General features: G+C 42.0%; 1 protein-coding gene and 1 pseudogene across 1 annotated transcript; one reads left to right on the forward strand and one right to left on the reverse strand.

Moving 5' to 3' along the window:
* Positions 1 to 554: 554 nt before the first annotated feature.
* LOC129847951 (peptidyl-prolyl cis-trans isomerase FKBP11-like) lies at positions 555 to 15366 on the forward strand. The gene is made up of 6 exons (XM_055915535.1): positions 555 to 912; positions 1145 to 1207; positions 1936 to 2026; positions 2215 to 2248; positions 2516 to 2586; positions 15120 to 15366. Exons 1-6 carry the CDS (start codon positions 799 to 801, stop codon positions 15323 to 15325), a joined length of 579 nt encoding a protein of 192 aa, XP_055771510.1. The 5' UTR covers positions 555 to 798; the 3' UTR covers positions 15326 to 15366.
* A 504-nt stretch (positions 15367 to 15870) lies between these two features.
* On the reverse strand, positions 15871 to 22244 carry LOC129851544 (dynein regulatory complex subunit 2-like; annotated as a pseudogene).
* Between the last annotated feature and the right edge of the window lie 290 nt (positions 22245 to 22534).

Here is a 22534-nt window from a genome sequence, read left to right on the forward strand (position 1 = left end):
GATTTGTTTAACACTTTTTTGGTTACTACATGATTCCATATGTGTTATTTCATAGTTTAGATGTCTTCACTATTATTCTCCAATGTAGAAAATGATTTTAAAAAAGGGATAAAGAAAAACCCTTGAATGAGTAGGTGTGTCCAAACTTTTGACTGGTACTGTAGATACAGTCTCTTTCACAGTGAAAACTCATGTCCGCTTCGGCGCTGTCATTTTCTGTAATGAAGTTTAAAAAACGGTGAAAAGTCAAATGACAGCATACCCTGTTTCCGGTTGATGACAACAGCCACGCGAATAGATACCAGATTGTTAGCGTGTTCACTTTGCGAAACTGACACATATTATTGTTAGAAAAACAAGGTCGTTCACACCCGCTGTAGTAAATTAAAGAAACCCCGTCGAGGGCCACTATGGGTTCTAAAGGGAATATTAATTATGTTTTTTTCAGGGGGTACTGATACTGCTGAAGCTGTTAGAAGACTCACAACTGCCCTCAACCGACACAAATAATGTAACTGCACCTTTACCTATCAGCAATTGACTTCTGGGATGCTGGCGGAATGTTTAAGGCGGGCTCTTCGCAGTCACTTCGGCGACACAGGTCCGCGGGTCGACTGCATCGTTATCACCATACTATAACAACACATCAGCCTTAACTGGCGTCTAGCCTATATATACACCCACAGTACCACCGAATCTCTATTCGACAGATTGTCTGTGGTGGTCAGTCGTTGGCGTTTGCTGTACTACGGATTCACGGAAGTTAGTTGGATAGTTTTCCAAAAGTTAGGATTTACAATGAAAGCCAAGACTGGGGTCATCCTAGTCTTGCTAGCTGCTTTCGTTTATGTTGCAGCACAGGAAGGCGAATCCGAGCAAAATGTTGTGGAAGAGTTATTGGTGGAAACCTTGGTGAGTTCTGTATTTTTTTCTCTATTGTAGGCTATAGAGCGATAGGAAAGTGGCAACTCTTGCACTAACCGAATGCCATTCATTGCAACAGTCAGACCAAATTGAAACAATGTATCAGTTTTTGATTGTTATAATTGTCAATGTATCGTTTATTTTGTGTAATAAAACGATGCATTCGTATTTATTTGCAATTCAAATATCTCACACTTTTTTTCTTCTCCCCCTTCATAAGGTGAAACCCGAAACTTGCTCTATAACGTCACAAATGGGAGACACGCTACAAATCCACTATACGGTAAGTAAAAAAGGAGCGGAAATTAATGGCCTAAAAAACATGTTCAATTTCGAAGGTATAGGCACCGCCCTGTTTGACTTCAGACCTAGCCTGCTTATTGAGAGATGTCAACTACATTTTTGGGGAAAATGAATGAAATCTGGTCAAAAGTGTGCTCTGCATTTCAAGTGGTTCTGATTCATTGCACGTCAAACTTGACTAGTCAATACGATGTTGTCTGTGGCATGGTGCAGAGTTACAAGTTACCGTTTTTCATTTGAGACTTGGAAATTCGTGAATGTGGTATCAAATATTGTCAGATAAAAACTACTTTATATTTTGCATTACACATCGTTTGTATTCATATCTGGGATGGCAAGTAAACGGCAATGTTTTACCCCATGTGGCGAAAAAAATGACACGTTTTATGCGTGCCAGACATTCTACTCGGCACTGCAATGGGGAGGTACAACACGTCAGCACTCCTGCTCCGGCGGTGGGTAGGGCAGTAGTCCAACCGAAACTCGTCACTCATGAAGCGTCATGCTTGAGCTTGACCATTGCCTCACCTAACATACAGCCACTCCTATAAAGACATTTGAAAAAAGTATGTCAAGTGTTTCACATTTTAATGTGACTTGCAGGGAATGCATCTTAACCTTCTATTTAGATTCGAATCACTGCTTGCATGCAAAATCCTTCTTTTTAACATGCGTCTTCCATTCATATTGTTCCAATGCTCTGAACAGGGTAAACTACTTGCCGATGGCAAGGTGATTGACTCATCACTGTCTCGGGACCCTCTTGTTGTTGAGCTGGGAAAGAGGACAGTTATCCCTGGTAAAATCACATAACTATTCAAATTGCCTGTATTAGACCTGATATTGATCACACAAAATAACAGGAACACTAGCTTATGTTTCAAACAGCAATATACCTTCAGATTTAGCTCACACTAGCAGTGCAGTGTTTTTGTTATCGCATCAGTCACGGTATAAAGATAACATGAAATACTGTATCTCCAACAGGTCTGGAACAGAGTTTGGTAGGAGTTTGTGAAGGGTAAGTAAACAGTCAAGGTCTGCCAATACAACGTTTTGAAAGGGACATGTTGCATTAATTTACGTAAGCGTACCACTTTCACTAGGAAATCAAAAATGTATATTATATGAACTAGGATAACTAGTTTAAAATATAGATATTTCCAGTGTGTGAAGCAATCACAAAGATCCTGTCTCAAATGACTGTTAAAATTATGTGTCACTAAAATAGTAGTGGAAAACATGCAAACCTATAAGAATAGGCCTTTTCTGTCTTGTGTTCCTCCAGACAAAAAATCAAGACCACTATTCCACCACACCTTGCCTATGGAAAAAGAGGATACCCTCCAACTATCCCAGGTACTTAAACACATGTGCATATACACACGTACATACGCATACTGTATACATGCATATGTATCATATACAGTGCCTTCAGAAAGTATTCACACCCCTTGACTTTTTCCACATTTTGTGTTACAAAGTGGGATTCAAATGGATTCAACAAATTGTTTTGGTCAATGATCTACACAAAATACTCTAATGTCAAAGTGGAAGAAAAAATGTAAGAAAAACAAAATACTATGTTGATTGCATGAGTATTCAAACCCCCTGAGTCAATACATGTTAGAATCACCTTTAGCAGTTATTACAGCTGTAAGAGCTTTGCACACCTGGATTGTACAATATTTGCACATTTTATATATATATATATTTTAATTCTTTAAGTTCTGTCAAGTTGGTTGTTGATCATTGTTAGACAGCCATTTTAAAGTCTTGCCATACATTTTCAATCGAATTTAAGTTCAAATTCTGACTCGGGAACATTTGCTGTCTTCCTAGTAAGGAATTCAAGTGTAGATTCGGCCTTGTTTTAGGTTATAGGTTATTAGGTTGGAAATCAGACTGAACCAGCTTTTCCTGTAGGATTTTGCCTGTGCTTAGCTCTAAGTTTGTTTTTATCCTAAAAAACTTGCTAGTCCTTGCCGATGACATGCATACCCATAACATGATGCAGCGACCATCATGCTTGAAAATATGAAGAGTGGTACTCAGTTTTATGTGTTGTGTTGGATTTGCCCCAAACGTAATGAATTGTATTCAGGACATAACGTTAATTTCTTAGCAAAATGTTTTGCAGTTTTACTTTAGTGCCTTATTGCAAACAGGATGTATGACTTGGAATATTTGTGTACTGTACAGGTTTCCTTTTCACTCTGTCATTTTAAGGAAAGGGGGATACCTAGTCAGTTGTACAACTGAATGCGTTCAACTAAAATGTGTCTTCTGCATTTAACCCAACCCCTATTTAGGTTAGTATTGTGTAGTAACTACAATGTTGTTGATCCATCCTCAGTTTTCTCCTATCACCTGCCATTAAACTCTGTAACTGTTTTAAAATCACCATTGGCCTCTTGGTGAAATCCCTGAGCGGTTTCCTTATTCTCCGGCAATTGAGTTAGGAAGGACTCCTGTTCTTTTTGTATTGACTGGGTGTATGATACACCATCCAAAGTGTAAGTAATATCTTAACCATGCTCAAAAGAATATTCAATATCTGCTTAGGTTCTCTTTGCAAGGCATATTGGAAAATCTCCCTGGTCTTTGTGGTTGAAACTCACTGCTTGACGGAGGGCCCTTACAATTATTTGTATGTGTGGGGTACAGAGATGAGGTTTTATTTTAACAGGTAAATTGACTGTTAACACATTCTCATTTACAGCAACTACATGTGGAATAGTTAGAGGGGGATGAATGAGCCAATTGGAAGCTGGGGATGATTAGGTGGCCATGATGGTATGAGGGCCAGATTGGGAGTTTAGCCAGAACACAAGGGTTAACCCCTACTCCTATGATAAGTGCCATGTGCTCTTTAATGACCACAGAGAGTCTGGACATCCATTTAATGTCCCATCCAAAAGATGACACCTTACACAGGAATGTCCCCAATCACTATCTTGGGGCATTAGGATATTTTTGGGGGACCTGAAGAAAGAGTGCCTCATACTGGTCTTCCGATACCACTTCCAGCAGCATCTGGTCTCCCATCTAGGGATCGACCAGGACTAACCTGCTTAGCTTCGAAGCAAGCTAGCAGTGAAATACAGGGTGGTATGCTGCTGGCCAGGTAGTCACTCAAATCATGTTAAACACTATTGCACACATGCAACTTATGTGACGTGTTAAGCACATTTTTACTCCTGAACTTGTTTAGGCTTGCCATAACAAAGGGTTGAATACTTATTGACTCAAGTCATTTCTAATAAACATTATGGGGTATTGTGTGTGTGTGTAGAGCAGTAACTAATTTCAATATAATCAATTTAAAAGTCAGGTTGTAACACAGCAAATTGTGGAAAAAGTCAAAGAATGTGAATACTTTCTGAAAGCATACAAAGAAACAAACACTAAATAAATACGGCATCTCAACTTGATGACACTGCCCTGCCAGTCATATCGACTGTGACGAGCCACGCGATGACATGTGTGTCTCTCAACGACTCGTCGGAAAAGCATGCAGTTTATTAGGATACAGATGAAATAAGTTATGAGCTGGATGCTCCATTCCAATAAATATCAAGGGTCTTATTATGGTGAAATGATCATTGACGCTTGGCTTCCGTTTGACAAATACAAATAATCTCGCTTTTTTGTCCATAACAATCTCTTCATGTAGACTATACCCGCACTGTATATACGAGCTGTTGAGCTGTCAGCTAAAGCGCATGTGGAAATACCAGTGGGCACACCCGCTATATAACGAACAAAAATGTGAGAACCATCAGTAGTTGTAAATGCGATGGAAATAATTTTACTTCATTTATTATTTAGTACATGGGAATTGAACTGCAAATTGTATTTTTATGCGCAGTACGTCATCACGCACAGGCTTTTATCCCCAACAAGTCAATTTGATGGAAATACATCTGGTGGGAAATATTGTTTTGACGTGTATTTTAGAATATTCGTATGAAAATCTCTTGCCAATTGGATGGAAACCTAGCTACTGTCAGCTTAAAATCCTTTGCAAGTGATATAAAACACCAAATATTAATTGGTATACTGTATGTAATTACAATATATTAGCATATGCTGAAATTATTACAATACAATTTAAATTTGTTGCACCCATTAGTGAGAATGCTGTACCAATTGAACTGATGTGGTAGTGTGTGTATAAGGGACAAATCAGTGTCAGCAAGTAATTACAGTTGAAGTCTGAAGTTTACATACACTTAGGTTGGAGTCATTAAAACTCGTTTTTCAACCACTCCACAAATTTCTTGTTAACAAACTATAATTTTGGCAAGGTGGTTAGGACGTATACGTTGAGCATGACACAAGTAATTTTTCCAACAATTGTTTACAGACAGATTACTTCACTTATAATTCACTATCACAATTCTAGTGGGTCAGAAGTTTACATGCACTAAGTTGACTGTGCCTTTAAACAGCTTGGAAAATTCCAGAAAATGATGTCATGGCTTTAGATGCTTCTGATATGCTAATTGACATAATTTGAGTCAATTGGAGGTGTACCCGTGGATGTATTTCAAGGCCTACCTTCAAACTCAGTGCCTCTTTGCTCGACATCATGGGACAATCAAAATAAATCAGCCAAAACCTCAGACAAACAATTGTAGACCTCCACAAGTCTGGTTCATCCTTGGGAGCAATTTCCAAATGCCGGAAGGTACCACGTTCATCTGTACAAACAATAGTACGCAAATATAAACACCATGGGACCACGCAGCTGTCATACCGCTCAGGAAGGAGACGCATTCTGTCTCCTAGAGATGAATGTACTTTGGTGCGAGAAGTGCAAATCAATCCCAGAACAACAGCAAAGGATCTTGTGAAGCTGCTGGAGGAAACAGGTACAAAAGTATCTATATCCACAGTAAAACGAGTCCTATATCGACATAACCTGAAAGGCCGCTCAGCAAGGAAGAAGCAACTGCTTCTAAACCGCCATTAAAAAAAGCCAGACTACGGTTTGCAACTGCACATGGGGACAAAGATCGTACTTTTTTGAGAAATGTCCTCTGGTCTGATGAAACAAAAATTGAACTGTTTGGTCATAATGACCATTGTTATGTTTGGAGGAAAACAGGGAGGCTTGCAAGCCAAAGAACACCATCCCAACCGTGAAGCAGGAGGGTGGCAGCATCATGTTGTGGGGGTGCTTTGCTGCAGGAGGGACTGGTGCACTGCACAAAATGGATTGATTCATAAGGAAGGAAAATGATGCGGATATATTGAAGCAACATCTCAGACCTCAGTCAGGAAGTAGAAGCTTGGTCGCAAATGGGTCTTCCAAATGGACAATGACCCCAAGCATACTTCCAAAGTTGTGGCAAAATAGCTTAAGGGCAATAAAGTCAAGGTATTGGAGTGGCCATCACAAAGCCCTGACCTCGATCCCATAGAACATTTGTGGGCAGAACTGAAAAGCGTGTGCGAGCAAGGAGGCCTACAAACCTGACTCAGTTACACCAGCTCTGTCAGGAGGAATAAGCCAAAATTCACCCATCTTATTGTGGGAAGCTTGTGTAAGGCTACCCGACATTTAAAGGCAATGCTACCGAATACTAATTGAGTGTATGTAAACTTCTGACCCACTGGGAATATGATTCAATAAAGAAATAATTCTCTCTACTATTATGCTGACATTTCACTTTCTTAAAATAGTGGTGATCCTAACTGACCTAAGACAGAATTTTTACTAGGATAAAATTTCAGGAATTGTGAAAAACGGAGTTTAAATGTATGTGGCTAAGGCGTATGTAAACTTCCGACTTCAACTGTATGTGTGTTTTCTTAAGTCCTTTTGGTCTGTTTGCCCTGGAATCATTGCAAGTTTGGAAGCCTTTGTTTACACCTCTAGAAGTGCAAGTGATATAAATATGCTGTAATATAGCATTTATCTTTTATTTCACCTTTATTTAACCAGGTAGGCCAGTTTAGAACAAGTTCTCCTTTACAACTGCGACCCGGCCAAGATAAAGCAAAGTGACAAAAACAACAGAGTTAAACATGGGATAAACAAACATAGTCAATAACACAATATAAAAATCTGTATACAGTGTGTGCAAATGACGTAAGGCAATACATAGGCCATAGTGGCGAAGTAATTACAGTTAAGCAATTAACACTGGAGTGATAGATGTCCAGATGAGGATGTGCAAGTAGAAATACTGGTGGCAAAAGAGAAGAAAAACAAATATGAGATGAGGTAGGTGGTTGGATGGGCTATTTACAGATGGGGCTGTGTACAGATGCAGGTAAGCAGCTCTGACAGCTGATGCTTAAAGTTAGTGAGGGAGATATGAGTCTTCAGCTTTTTGCAATTCGTTCCAGTCATTGGCAGCAGAGAACTGGAAGGAAAGGCGGCCAAAGTAGGTGTTGGCTTTGGGGATGACCAGTGAAATAAACCTGCTGGAGCGCGTACTACAGGTGGGTGTTGCTATGGTGACCAGTGAGCTGAGATAAGGCAGAGCTTTACCTAGCAAAGACTTATAGATGACCTGGAGCCAGTGGGTTTGGCGACGAATATGTACCGAGGACCAGCCAACGAGAGCATACAGGTCGCAGTGGTGGGTAGTATATGGGGCTTTGGTGACAAATCGGATGACACTGTGATAGACTGCATCCAATTTGTGTTGGAGGCTATTTTGTTAACTACATTGCTGAAGTCGAGGATCGGTAGGATAGCCAGCCCTATAAGGGCCTATTTGGCAGCATGAGTGAAGGAGGCCCGTTGTGAAATAGGAAGACGATTTTCTAGATTTAATTTTGGATTGGAGATGCTTAATATGAGTCTGGAAGGAGAGTTTACAGTCTAGCCAGACACCTAGGTATTTATAGTTGTCCACATATTCTATGTCAGAACCGTCCATAGTAGTGATGTTAGTCGGGCGGGCGGGTACGGGCAGCGATTGGTTGAAGAGCATGCATTTAGTTTTACTAGCATTTAAGAGCAGTCCAAAATGGTCGGCGATCTGTTTGTTCGCCTGGCTTTCGAAGACTTTGGAAAGGCAGGGCACGATGGATATAGGTCTGTAACAGTTTGGGTCTAGAGTGTCTCCCCCTTTAAAGAGGAGGATGACCGCGGCCGCTTTCCAATCTTTAGGAGACTGACAATACGAAAGAGGTTGAACAGATTAGTAATAGCTGTTGCAACAATGGCGGCGGGTAATTTTAGGAAGAGGGGTTCCAGATTGTCTAGCCCAGCTGATTTGTAGGGATCCAGATTTTGCAACTCTCAGAACATCAGCTGTCTGGATTTAGGTGAAGGAGAAGCAGGGAGGGTGGGTGCAGAGCTGTTGGCCGGGGTTGGGGTAGCCAGCCGTAGAGAAATGCTTATTAAAATGATCGTGGATTTATTGGTGGTGATAGTGTTTCCCAGCCTCACTCCAGTGGGCAGCTGGGAGGAGGTGCTCTTATTCTCCATGGACTTGTGTCCCAAAACTTTTTGGAATTAGTGCTGCAGGATGCAAATTTATGTTTGAAAAAGCTAGCCTTTGCTTTCCTGACTGTGTATATTGATTCTGGGCTTCCCTGAAAAGTTGCATATCGCAGGGACTATTCGATGCTAGTGCAGTACGTCACAGGATGTTTTTGTGCTGGTTAAGGGCAGTGAAGTCTGGAGTGAACTAAGGGCTATATCTGTTCTTAGTTAATTTTTTTTTTGAATGGGGCATCTTAAATAAGCATGTTGAGGAAAGCGCTTTTAAAGAACAACCAGGCATCCTCTATGGGATGAGGTCAATATCCTTCCAGGATACACGGCCCAGGTCGATTTAGAAAGGCCTGCTCGCTGAAGTGTTTTAGGGCGCGTTTGACAGTGATGAGGGGTAGTCGTTTGACCGCGGACCCATAACGGACGCAGGCAATGAGGCAGGGATTGCTGAGATCCTGGTTGAAACAGCAGAGGTGTATTTAGAGGGCAAATTGGTCAGGATGATATCTATGAGGGTGCCTATGTTTACGGATTTGGGGGTTGTACCTGGTAGGTTCCTTGATAATTTGTGTGAGATTGATTGCATCTAGCGTAGATTGTAGGAAGGCCGTGGTGTTAAGCATGTCCCAGTTTAGGTCACCTAACAGTACCAACTCTGACGATAGATGGGGTGCAGTCAATTCACATATGGTATCCAGGGCACAGCTGGGAGCTGAGGGGGGTCTATAACAAGTGGCAACAGTGAGGGACTAATTTCTGGCGAGATGGATTTTTAAAAGGATAAACTCGAACTGTTTGGGCATAAAGGGACACCTGGATAGTATGACAGAACTCTGCAGGCTATCTCTACAGTAGATTGCAACTCTGCCCCCTTTAGCAGTTCTATCTTGTCGTAAATGGGGATGGACATTTCTGGATTTTTGGTGGCCTTCCTAAACCAGGATTCAGACACGGCTAGGACATCAGGGTTGGGACATACCTAGTAGCCAACCTGCTTGCACCAATCCCATAGAATTACAGTGAAATACCAACATAAAAATTACAGTAGCATTTACTTACAGTATAATAGGCTAATTTTACAGTATTGTACTATATGATTACTCTATTACAGTAACTTACAGGAAGCTGGTGGCAAGTTACTGTGAATATTACAGTAACATACTTGGCACTAGCCAGAGTTGGGCAAAGATACCTTTTGATGTATCTCAAAATCAAATACAATTTTATTGGTCGCATACTCATGGTTAGCAGATGTTAATGCCAGTGTAGCGAAATGCTTGTGCTTCTAGTTCCGACAATGCAGTAAGATTACTTGTTAGATATAACAATTTCACAACAACTAACTTACACACACAAGTGTAAAGGAATGAATAAGAATATGTACATATAAATATATGGATGAGCGATGGCCGAACGGCATAGGCAAGATTCAGTAGATGGTATAGAGTACAGTATATACATATGAGATGAGTAATGTAGGGTATGTAAACATTTTATAAAGTGGCATTGTTTAAGTGAATAGTGATACATTTACAACATCCAATTATTAAAGTGGCTAGAGATTGAGTCTTTGTTGGCAGAAGCCACTCAATGTTAGTGATGGCTGTTTAACAGTCTGATGGCCTTGAGATAGAAGCTGTTTTTCCAGTCTCGGTCCCAGCTTTGATGCACCTGTACTGACCTCGCCTTCTGGATGATGGCGGGGTGAACAGGCAGTGGCTCGGGTGGTTGTTGTCCTTGATGATCTTTTTGGCCTTCCCGTGACATCCGGTGATGTAGGTATCTGGTCTTCAAGTTATTTTGTGGTTGTAACATTTATTCTTAAAGGTCTCGAACAGTCATTCTGATTCCCATGTAGAATAGCCTTTTGTGTTCCTAAAATATCCCTCATAATATTTTGGGGGGATAGAAATACTAAACATTTTAGAAAGTAATGTTTCTGTCATGGCCAACTACCAGGAAGTTTGAAAAGACAGGCTGTGGGCAGGGAGCTTATATTCATGAGCTCAACATGACTGACAGCACTTTGAGATGCCTCTGTCAAGAAACTTGGATGCAGTGTTGCAGTAAAATCATCTCAAGCTAATTTGCTGATACACAAAGCAACTCAAACATTGAAATTGCGTCAATGATGTACTTAAAAAAAAAATCATCTTCTGTTTAGCATGTCTCTTGTGATGCGGTTCACAGCAGCATTGACATGACAACTGTGTCAGTTTTGAACAACCCCCCCCCCCCCTTTTGTTCCATGCTGGCTGAAGACCTAGCTAGCCAGTAACTGGGAAACACCAGACACAGATGAAAGCAAGTACCCCTGACTGCAGTGTGCAGTTCATGGCTGAGCTAAATGAGGGTGGAGTCAAACACCCTACCCACCGGTGTTTTTTTGTCAATCTGAGGTTTGACAGTCACACTCGGAATACAAACCCACACGTTGAATACAAATGTATTTCATTTTTGAAGATTAAGAAATATTATATAAAGTGGTACCAGCACATGTTGTAACACTTTCTGCTTCATGCTATATTTGAGACAAGCTACTGATATTGTTGCAGTGAACAACAGACGTGTTATGGATGTCATGTACTGTCAAAATTGTGTTGATAAATGTTATAACTTTAATTATTTCATTGAGCAAATATACAGTTACTATCTATCCTGATTTATACTGCTTTTTATTTTTCTCATGAGAATGGAGACAGACTATACCATATAGACATACTGACAAGATGAATGTGCTCTGTACATTAAGTTATACCAGCTCCAGTAAAGAGATCAGAGACTCGGGTGACTTCTACATCATCTTTACTAAACAACATAACACAATTCATAATTGAAACAATTAACACAGCAGACAAAAACAAGGTTTGACCACTCTTCAAATGGCTTCACTCCTGCTCAACATTTTCTTGTTGTCAACTGCCTCCACATAGAACATCTCATAATCTCTCTAACTAGAACCAGAACATGAATGGTTCCTTGAGGAGAATATTTTCCTCTTCATCCAGGCCATCATACAACCGTAGTTCTTTAAGAGTTGTAATACGGTCTTCCCCGTCCATCCCAATTACACTTGGGAGGGAAACGGTGCCTTTAAATGTTTGGCGTTCGCACCACCTTGCTGCCTCTAGGCTGTCCCTGAGAAGAACATCTGCTTCCTTGAAGAAAAAGGAAGAATAAATATTAAGAGTAGTGTCTCATTGGGTGATCAAGTCAAATTACACCCCACTTTCACAATACCACCATGCAAACAAAAGTCACTATTACTAAAGGGGTTTTCAGTGATATCTATAACTACTCAACAAGTCATCACAACTATTATATCTTGCCATGCATCAAGCCTTCAGCTTTACACACCGACTACATACCTAGTTCACAGCTCAGAGTTCGCCGTGCAATTTGTTTTCAGTATCGTCTAGAACGAAAACAGATTGTGGTCATTAAGTAATGTAAGGGAACCTTACTTTAGCTAATAGCCTATACAGTACCTGTTCCTGCAGAGCTGGATGCTGTGACTTCTTAGTGGGGATGTCTTCTACACTGGTTTAAGACTATACCACTCATCATAACACCTACCTGTAGTGTGTTTTGTTTTCGCCGCCTTTTTCGATCTTTCAACCTCTCCTCTCCTATAATTCAAAGCATACAGTATCTGCTGTAAAAACAGTTCTCATTGTGTAGAGACCAGTGTCTGCCCCCCCAAATCCATACTGGAGCCATCTCCCCCTGTTACCCCAGTACAGAAACATTAACTCATGTTCTGGAATGCAGTATCCCCAAAGACATTGTAAATCTCCTGTCAGTGTTCTCCCAGAGGCCCACATTCAGTTCACACAGACACAAGAGTTAAGAACCCTCTTCTGTTGCATAAAACAACCATTTCATGCAATAAAAGTATTGACATAATCTTGTAATTTCCACCATAACATTTACATAAGTATTCACACCCTTTACTCAGTACTTTGTTGAAGCACCTTTGGCAGCGATTACAGCCTCGAGTCTTCTTGGGTAGGACGCTACAAGCTTGGCACACCTGTATTTGGAGTATCTCCCATTTTTCTCTGCAGATCCTCTCAAGATCTGTCAGGTTGGATGGGGAACGTCGCTGCAGAGATGTTCGATCGGGTTTAAGTCTGGGCTCTGGCTGGGCCACTCAAAGACCATTCAGAGACTTTTCCCGAAGCCACTCCTGCTTTGTCTTGGCTTTGTACTTAGGTTTGTTGTCCTGTTGGAAGGTGAACCTTTGCCCCAGTATGCAGTCCTGAGCGCTCTGGAGCAGGTTTTCATCAAGGATCTCTCTGTACTTTGCCCTGTTCATCTTTCCCTCAATCCTGACTAGTCTTCCAGTCCCTGCCGCTGAAAAATATCCCCACAGCATGATGCTGCCACCACCATGCTTCACCATAGGGATGGTGCCAGGTTTCCTCCAGGCGTGACGCTTGGCATTCAGGCCAAAGAGTTCAATCTTAATTTGAGAGAATCTTGTTTCTCATGGTCTGAGAGTCCTTTAGGTGCCTTATGGCAAACTCCAAGCGGGCTGTTGTGCCTTTTACTGAGGAGTGGGTTCCGTCTTGCCACTCTACCATAAAAGCCTGATTTGGTGGAGGACTGCAGAGATGGTTGTCCTTCTGAAAGGTTCCCATTTCCACAAATGAACTCTGGAGCTTTGTCAGTGACCATCAGGTTCTTGGTTACCTCCCTGACCAAGGCCCTTCTCCCCCAATTACTTAGTTTGACCAGGTGGCCAGCTCTAGGAAGAGTCTTGGCGGTTCTAAACTTATTCAATTTTAAGAATGATAGAGGCCACTGTGTCCTTGGGGACCTTCAATGCTGCAGAACATTTTTTGCTACCCTTCCCCAGATCTGTGCCTCGACACATTCCTGTTTCGCAGCTCTTCTGACAATTCCTTCAACCTCATGGCTTGGTTTCTGCTCTGACATGCACTGTCAACTGGGAGACCTTTTTATATAGACCGGTGTGTCTTTCCAAATCCTGTCCAATCAATTGAATTTACAACAGGTGGACTCCACAATTAAGTTGTAGAAACATCTCAAGGATGATCAATGGAAACCAGATGCACCTGAGCTCAATTTCAAGTCTCATAGCAAAGGGTCTGAATATTTATGTAAATAAGGTATTTCTGTTTTTTTAATACATTTTCAAATATGTCAAACGGTTTTCGCTCTCTCATTTTGGGGCATTGTTTGTAGATTGAGAAAAAAAATTAATCAATTTTAGAATAAGGCTGTAATGGAAAAAGTCAAGGAGGCTGAATACGGTCCAAATACACTGTAAATATATTTGCCATACATTTGGTGACACAGTACCTACAGTCAATTTTTAGCCCCAGTAGAGTAGCTATATAAACCCCGCCCCTCCTTAAACACGCCTTCTCTGATGTTGCTTACAAGGCAGTACTTATTTAAATATCAAGTTACAATTGGTGTATTAAAATGAGAGTTAGGGTGATGTCACCTATCTCCTTAATAATTGGGTCATCATACTTTGATCCAAATATAATTACATTTCATGAAAACAACATGATTTTGACTGTTCATGAACCTTAACTACAACAACATTTTCAGTAACGGTTACAGAAACCTTTTACTTGCTATGACTTTTTTTTAATCAACCTTAGTTTAACACGCTTACCTAAATGAAGACTTGCAAAGCAAACTGATGTGTATTATTTATAATCAGGTCTGCCCTCAAACTATTTGTATTTTGATCAAATGTGGCCTTTTTGGGGGGCAGAGCTCATTAGAATAATATCCAGGAATGTGCTTTGCAAGTGTTAATTTTTACATTTGTTATCCAGAGTGATTTACAGTCAGTTTAATGCACTAAGGTAGATAAACAAGAACATTATTAGTCATAGCAAGTAAAAAGATTCTTACCGTTAGCGAGTATGCTGTTGTAGTTACGCAGGCTACTTGCACGTCTATTTTTGTATTGTAAAAATACATTGCATTCCAATTAAACTGTTACAAAATACATGTAACAGAAATACTTCCCATTGTTGGCACTAGCTGCATGCACTGTAAAACTGCAACACTTTACTAATTACTGTTCTTCTAGTAATGCACTGTAAATTCTAGAAATACAGCATGTTGCTGTAGTCAGGTGTTCTAGTAATATGCTCTAAAGGTCCTGTAAATATACAGTCATTTACTGTATTCTGTGCTGCCAGTTTTACTGTAAAAATGACAGGACATTTTTTACAGTACACACAACGTGACTCCGTTAGGGTTGTAAAACTTTCCCAAGATTCCCAGATTGGAGGATTCTGGATTTCCCTGCTTATTCCCTCACAATTCTGGAAAGCTTCCCACCAAGATTTAAGGAATATTTGGGGAAAGTTAACAGAATTTTGCAACCCTAAACCCAGTACTTGATCCTCCGTCTCTCTTCTTCCCTCTGTCCCGTTAGCTGATGCTGCTCTAGAGTTTGAGGTGGAGGTGATGTCACTGATCCAGTCAACCCCCTGGCAGAAGATGGTGAATGATGTCTTTCCCCTAGTGTGTCTGGGCCTGGTTCCCACTCTGCTGGGTATGGTGGGCCTCTACCTCTATAACAAGGCCAATGCCCAGCGGCCAGGAAAGAAGGCCAAGGACAAGAAGAGCAAGAAGAAGTGAAGGAGACTCACAACTATTTAAATAATAAAAATTAAAAACAAGGGAGTTTTTTTGTTATTATTGTATAAAATACTCTTTTTTTTAATTTGCTAGTTACTGTAAGACACAAATACAATAAGGAATAGGATTCTGCCAGTAGAAGTGCATTCTACCAGTTTGAAGTTCTATTTACTCTTAGTCAGTATACAACTGGAAACCCTTTTGAAGTTAATGTATGAGTGATGCTGTGTGTGATTGATGTGTAGCCTGTTAGTTTGCATGTGCTGCACAACATGTGCCGCCTCTTGACAGTGTGGCGCTTGCGTTGGGCATCAGCAGTGAGTTGAACGACGAGGGTGGCTGTGATACCATCAGCAGGGGCTTGCGATGGTGGAGGACCTGGTCGCTAACAGAGATGACGGCGCAGCAAGACCCGCAGCTGCTGGGTATCTCAGGTCAGAGCTCCCCTCTCCCATTCCAGATCAGTTTGTGTGTGTAATACAGTATTACCCATCCCTGTGCCAACTCCTCAGTTGGAGGCTCATAGCATTAGCTCTCCCGTGCTCTCAGCAGTGAGAGGTGTAGAAGGGCAGGACTTTCTTATGTTCTGTCTCCAGCTTATGACACATCTCAGCCGGACTTAGAAGCCTCTCCCCCTTATCCACACCATCGCACAAAGGTGAGAATGTATAGGAAGCGAGTAGTCAGTACACATGCATAAGTGTGAATGTGTATAGTGTGCATGTGTGCTGTCTATGTATGCATATGACAGTCGAAGGGTGTGTATGTTTGGCTGCTATACGCACACTAAGGTACCATATGCCGACACAAGCACCACACACTTCACTATTATCGAATAAACCCCCACTTCCTTCCATTCTGCTAGCAAACGTGCAATCTTTGGACAATAAAATAGAGGACCTACGCGGAAGATTAAACTACCAACGGGACATTCAAAACTAATATGTCTGAACGACGACGCTATCAACATACAGCTGGCTGGTTATACGCTGTACCGGCAGGATAGAACAGAGGGGTCTGGTAAGACAAGGGGCAGCAGACTGTATTTTTGTAAATGACCGCTGGTGCACGATATCTAAAGAAGTCTTGAGCTATTGTTTGTCTGAGGTAGAGTATCTTATGATAAACTGTAGACTACACTACCTACCTAGAGTTTATCTGTATTCTTCGTAGCTGTTTACATACCAGCATAGTCAGAGACGCACTAAGACAGCATTGAATAAACTGTGTTCCGCCATAAGCAAACAAGAAAATGCTCACCCAGAAGGGCCACACTCCTAGTAGCCGGGGACTTTAATGCAGGGAAACTTAAATCCATTTGACCAAATTTCTATCAGCATATTAAATGTGCAACCAGTGGGGAAATAAACTCTGGACCACCTTTACTCCACACCCAGAGATGCATACAAAGCTCTCCCTCGCCGTACATTTGGCAAATCTGACCATAATTCTATCCTCCTGATTTCTTCTTACAAGTAAAAATGTAGAGCAGGAAGCAACAGTGACTCAGTCAATAAAAAAAACTGGTCAGAAGAAGCAGATGCTAAAATAGAGGACTGTTTTGCTAGCACAGACTGGAATATGTTCTGGGATTCCTCCGATGGCATTGAGGAGTACACATCAGTCATTGGCTTCATCAACAAGTGCATTGATGACGTCGTCCCCACAGTGACCGTACGTACATACCCCAAACAGAAGCCATGGATTACAGGTAACATCTGCACTGAGCTAAAGGCAAGAGCTGCCGCTTTCAAGGAGCGGGACTTATAATAACCCAGAAGCTTATAAGAAATCCCGCTATGCCCTCCGACGAACCATCATACAGGCAAAGTGTCAATATAGGACTAAGCTCGAATCGTACTACACCGGCTCTGACGCTCGTCAGATGTGGCAGGGCCTGCAAACCAGTATAGACTACAAAAGGAAGCACAGCAGAGAGCTTTCCAGCAACATGAGCCTACCACATTTACATTTACATTTTAGTCATTTAGCAGACGCTCTTATCCAGAGCGACTTACAGTAGAGTGCATACATTTTATTACATTTTTACATACTGAGACAAGGATATCCCTACCGGCCAAACCCTCCCTAACCCGGACGACGCTATGCCGATTGTGCGTCGCCCCACGGACCTCCCGGTTGCGGCCGGCTGCGACAGAGCCTGGGCACGAACCCAGCCCGGCCTGGGCGTGAACCCAGAGACTCTGGTGGCGTAACCCTAGACCACTGCGCCACCCGGGAGGCCAGATGAGCTAAACTACTTATATGCTCGCTTCGAGGCAAATAACACTGAAATATGCATTAGAGGACCAGCTGTTCTGGAAGACTGTGATCACGCTCTCCGCAGGCGATGTGAGTAAGACCTTTAAACAGGTCAACATTCACAATGCCGCAGGGCCAGATTGATTACCAGGACATGTACTGCGAGCATACGATGACCAACTGGCAAGTGTCTTCAATTACATTTTCAACCTCCCCCTGTCCGAGTCTGTAATAACATATTTTAAGCAGACCACCATAGTGCCTGTGCCCAAGAACACTAAGGTAACCTGCCTAAATGACTACCGACCCGTAGGACTCAAGTCTGTAGCCATGAAGTGCTTCGAAATGCTGGTCATGGCTCACATCAACACCATTATCCCAGAAACCATAGACCCATTCCAATTTGCATACCGCCCCAACAGATCCACAGATGATGCCATCTCTATTGCATTCCACACTGCCCTTTCCCACCTGGACAAAAGGAACACCTATGTGAGAATGCTATTCATTGACTACAGTTCAACACCATAGTGCCTTCAAAGCTCATCAATAAGCTAAGGACCCTGGGACTAAACACCTCCCTCTGCAACTGGATCCTGGACTTCCTGACGGGCCACCCCCAGGTGGTAAGGGTAGGTAACAACTCATCCGCCACACTGATCCTCAACACAAGGGCCCCTCAAGTGTGTGCTCAGTCTTCTCCTGTACTCCCTGTTCACTCATGACTGCACGGCCAGGCACGATTCCAACACCATCAAGTTTGCCGATGACACAACAGTGGTAGGCCTGATCACCGACAACGACGAGACAGCCTATAGGGAGGAGGTCAGAGACCTGGCCGTGTGGTGCCAGGACAACAACCTCTCCCTCAACGTGATCAAGACAAAGGAGATGATTGTGGACTACAGGAAAAAGAGGACTGAGCATTTCCCCATTCTCATTGACAGGGCTGCAGTGGAGCAGGTTGAGAGCTTCAAGTTCCTTGGTTTCCACATCACCAACAAACTAACATGGTCCAAGCACACCAAGACAGTTGTGAAGAGGGTTCGACAAAACCTTTTCCCCCTCAGGAGACTGAAAAGATTTGGCATGGGTCCTCAGATCCTCAAAAGGTTCTGCAGCTGCACCATCAAGAGCGTTCTGACTGGTGGCATCACTGCCTGGTATGTCAACTGCTCGACCTCCAACCGCAAGGCACTACAGAGGGTAGTGTAAACGGCCCAGTACATGACTGGGGCCACGCTTCCTGCCATCCAGGGCCTCTATACCAGGCGGTGTCAGAGGAAGGCCCTAAAAATTGTCAGACTCCAGCCACCCTAGTCATAGACTGTTCTCTCTGCTACCGCACAGCAAGCTGTGCCGGAGCGCCAAGAGGCAGCAGCTTCTACCCCCAAGCCATATGACTCCTGAACACCTAATCAAATGGCTACCCAGACTATTTGCATCCCCCCTCTTTTACACCGCTGCTACTCTCATCATCTATGCATAGTCACTTTAATAACTCTACCTACATGTACCAATTATCCCAACTAACCGGTGCCACCGCACATTGACTCTGTACCGTATAGTCTCGCTATTGTTATTTTACTGCTGCTTTTTAATTACTTGTTATTTTTATCTGTATTTTTTTTAAACTGCATTGTTGGTTAGGGGCTCGTAAGTAAGCATTTCACTAAGGTCAACACCTGTTGTATTCGGCACATGTGATTAATACAGTTGGTTTTGATTTTACTGTATGTGTTCAAATGCATAAACATTAGCACCACTATGTATGGGTATGCTTGTCATCGGCAAGGACTAGGCATTTTTGGGGGGATAAAAATAAATGGAATAGAGCTAAGCAGACAAAATCCTAGAGGAAAACCTGATTTGGTCTGCTTTTCAACAGACACCGGGAGACAAATTCACCTTTCAGCAGGATAATAACCTAAAACACAAGGACAAATATACACTGGAGTTGCTTACCAAGAAGACATTACAGTTTTTGACAATTGTTTACACATGGTTTCTGAAACTATGGCTCCTTTTCTCTAGACTCTACACACAAAACCGCAAAACGTCACATCTCTTGCAAAACCAAGCGCTTCATTCAAAACTATTTTAATTCTTCTCAAAATTGTGTTTTTGCATCAAAACTTTACACAAAAAACATCAAATGATCGGCTCTTATACCCACCAACTACACACAGATGTGACAAATGTAAAACACTATCTTGTGTCTTTTCCATGTTCAGTGGAGTCCACGGCAGTTCGTCATAGCACTCACACGTACATGTATGTGCACAAATATATACAATATGTATGCATATTCCGTACATATTTATACATATAAACAGAAATGCAAGGGGGGGGGGGGGAATAACCGTTTCTTGTAATCGCTTACATGCTAAAAGTGTTACTTGAGGCACACTCAGTGAAAGCATTAACTCATGTACCTAATCCTCAGACCAAGTCTGCAAAACTGCAAGCACGTTATCTGCTTTACACTCAGTTGGCAATTGTAAAAGACACTTTTTGCTAAACACTAAACACAATTCTCTACATTACACACATCATTCAAAACTAACAGGTCTTGTGTTTAATTTGGAAAACACTGCTATTAAAAATGTCACACTCATTTACCGATTACCTACACCCAGGGCTCACCTGTGAAAACATTTATAGCTCATTTCTTCACTCCGAAATCAGAGCTTGTGATGTTCAGATGTTGAGCCAACGTTTGCAATAATAATGACAAAATAATCAATATTTTGACTGCCTGTATGTGTCTTGCTCGTGTTTGATATAATTTCTAACGATTGCTTGTGTGATGTGCTTGTCTAAATAGCTGCATGTAGCCTAACACCCCTCCTGAAAAAATAATGAAAATAACATGAAATCGGGCTTGAGGCATAGAATGCATAGTTCGAACATGTCGACGATCTTTAGTATACAAACTGACATTTCATCCCCCGATAGTGGGAGCACTGAGAAGAAGCTACGTATACAGCAGAGTGGGCAGCAGGTACGTAAAAAAAAAACATGCACATGCGCAGAGATCTCCATATCAATAGCCATGGCAAGTCGGTTTCCAAAATATCCGGCACCGCAGCCACTGGTTTTTAAAAGGAAGTTGGTCAATACATAAATACTTTCCTAACCCTAAATATTCTACATGATCAGAGTTTTTTTTAATCTACTAAACGGAGGCAAATATGTATATTTTGATGGCTTTCTTCATTGATTCCTGATGATCAGAACCGTTCTCGCTATATATTCTAGTGAGTCTGTAGAGAAAATTCGAATTAAAGGTACACCATATTTAAAGGGATGTCTTTTGATAAATGTACTGAAAAATGTACTGAATGAAAACTTCATGAGAAAATCTGTTGGTCAACAAGTGGGGAGGTTTTCGGTGGTTGAATTACATTTTTTCAGTGAGCATAAGGGCTCCACACCCAAAGAGTTTTTTTACGCATCTGCATACGGCAAGTCTCAATACCAAATACTGAGAAGGCATAGATTTCCTAAGTCTGAATTGTCCCCTATAGGAACAGTAGTCTCTGTAACCCTACACTGACCTGCATCTTCTGCAGCCTCCTCATCTGAGTGTCGATCTCCTTGGGGCTGTGCTGGTCGAGGGTCCACAGCGACTCGATGGCCATGAGACGGTTCTCTGTGGCCTGATTGTAGCAGCCCAGGGCCTGTTGGAACTGACGCCACAGATCCTCCACCGTCCCCTACCCTGTTCTTGATGTCATCTCTGGTTCTCTGGTAGTCCTGGCGTGCCTCCCACATATCTCAGTCATAGTAAGTCCATTTTTCACACACACCTGTCAATTCACATACAACGCATAGCATCACTATCTAGTTAATATCAAACTTGCATGATTGGGGTTAGAAAAGCTTTTAAATTCAATAGTTTAGTGCATCACAATTCAGATATATTAATTGCTGTGCATAACTGTGTACAGTATGTCTGTCGTATTAGAGAACTGGATGGATAGATCTATCTGTCCTGGTGTGTCTGTATGTGTGTGTGTGTGTGAGAAGGTTTTACATACACCTCTCAGAGTTAAAGTTGTAGCTCAGTCCCTCCAGGACTATGTCCCTCTGCTGCTCCAGGGATGCCAGCCTACCCTTCTGCAGGGCCAGCAGACAGTCCACACACTGCAGGTGAGAGCGCAGGACCTGGGCTGACTGCTGCTCCGCCTCACTCAGGTTACACACCAAACACTGCAGCACAGAGAGAAAGAGATATATAGATTGTCACACACACACAGTCAAACAAGAACTCTCTCAGATGTGGAAATAAATACCTCACCTTGAAGACACTGTCCTTCCGGTCCAAGACTCTCTCAAATGTTTAGCTGTGCTCCACCTTCTGCAACTTATTCTGGTTGCATTATAGGGTATAGTAGTGCGGGATGGTACTTAGAGGTCATGCAAGGAAACTTTGACAATAGAAAAGGCTTAACAAGTTGCATTGGGCTGTGCGACTTTTCATTGGTTTAAATTCTTGAATGTATACTTTGAGGAATTTAGTTAGTACGTCCTCCTTTCTTTCTGACCATCTCCTCCTCTGCCTGGGCCCTCTGTTGCATGTACAGGAGTCTCTCCTCCTCCGTCATCCCTGCCTGCTTCCCCCTCCGCCTTTCTTTGCACTCTTCTTTGTCATGGTTTCTCTTCTCTCAAGCTCCTCCTGAGGTGCTCTGTTTTGGTGTCACTGGCCCACTTCACCTTCTTCCACTCTTCATTCAGAATTGGAAGCCATGAGTTGAGGTAAGACAGACCGACTTAAAAAAAAATTGCATCCCACACAAAACAGCCTGGACATTTAATTTACATCAAGTTGGTTGTCATTGTCCAATAAGTGTTTGCATAGTAAAATCCTCATGAAAATGCCTGCTAGCCAGCTATTATTCCTTCCATTCATTCTATGATGCAATTTCGCACTGTCATATGGTC

This window comes from Salvelinus fontinalis, chromosome 3, assembly GCF_029448725.1.
Source record: "Salvelinus fontinalis isolate EN_2023a chromosome 3, ASM2944872v1, whole genome shotgun sequence".
In the NCBI taxonomy this organism is placed as follows: domain Eukaryota; kingdom Metazoa; phylum Chordata; class Actinopteri; order Salmoniformes; family Salmonidae; genus Salvelinus; species Salvelinus fontinalis.

Bases quoted from the DNA above. Each gene is read 5' to 3' on its own strand.
- LOC129847951 (XM_055915535.1), top strand. From the start codon at position 799: ATGAAAGCCAAGACTGGGGTCATCCTAGTCTTGCTAGCTGCTTTCGTT. The intron at 913-1,144 runs GTGAGTTCTGTA...CCCCTTCATAAG, and splicing joins AGTTATTGGTGGAAACCTTG to GTGAAACCCGAAACTTGCTC. The intron at 2,249-2,515 runs GTAAGTAAACAG...GTGTTCCTCCAG, and splicing joins TTGGTAGGAGTTTGTGAAGG to ACAAAAAATCAAGACCACTA.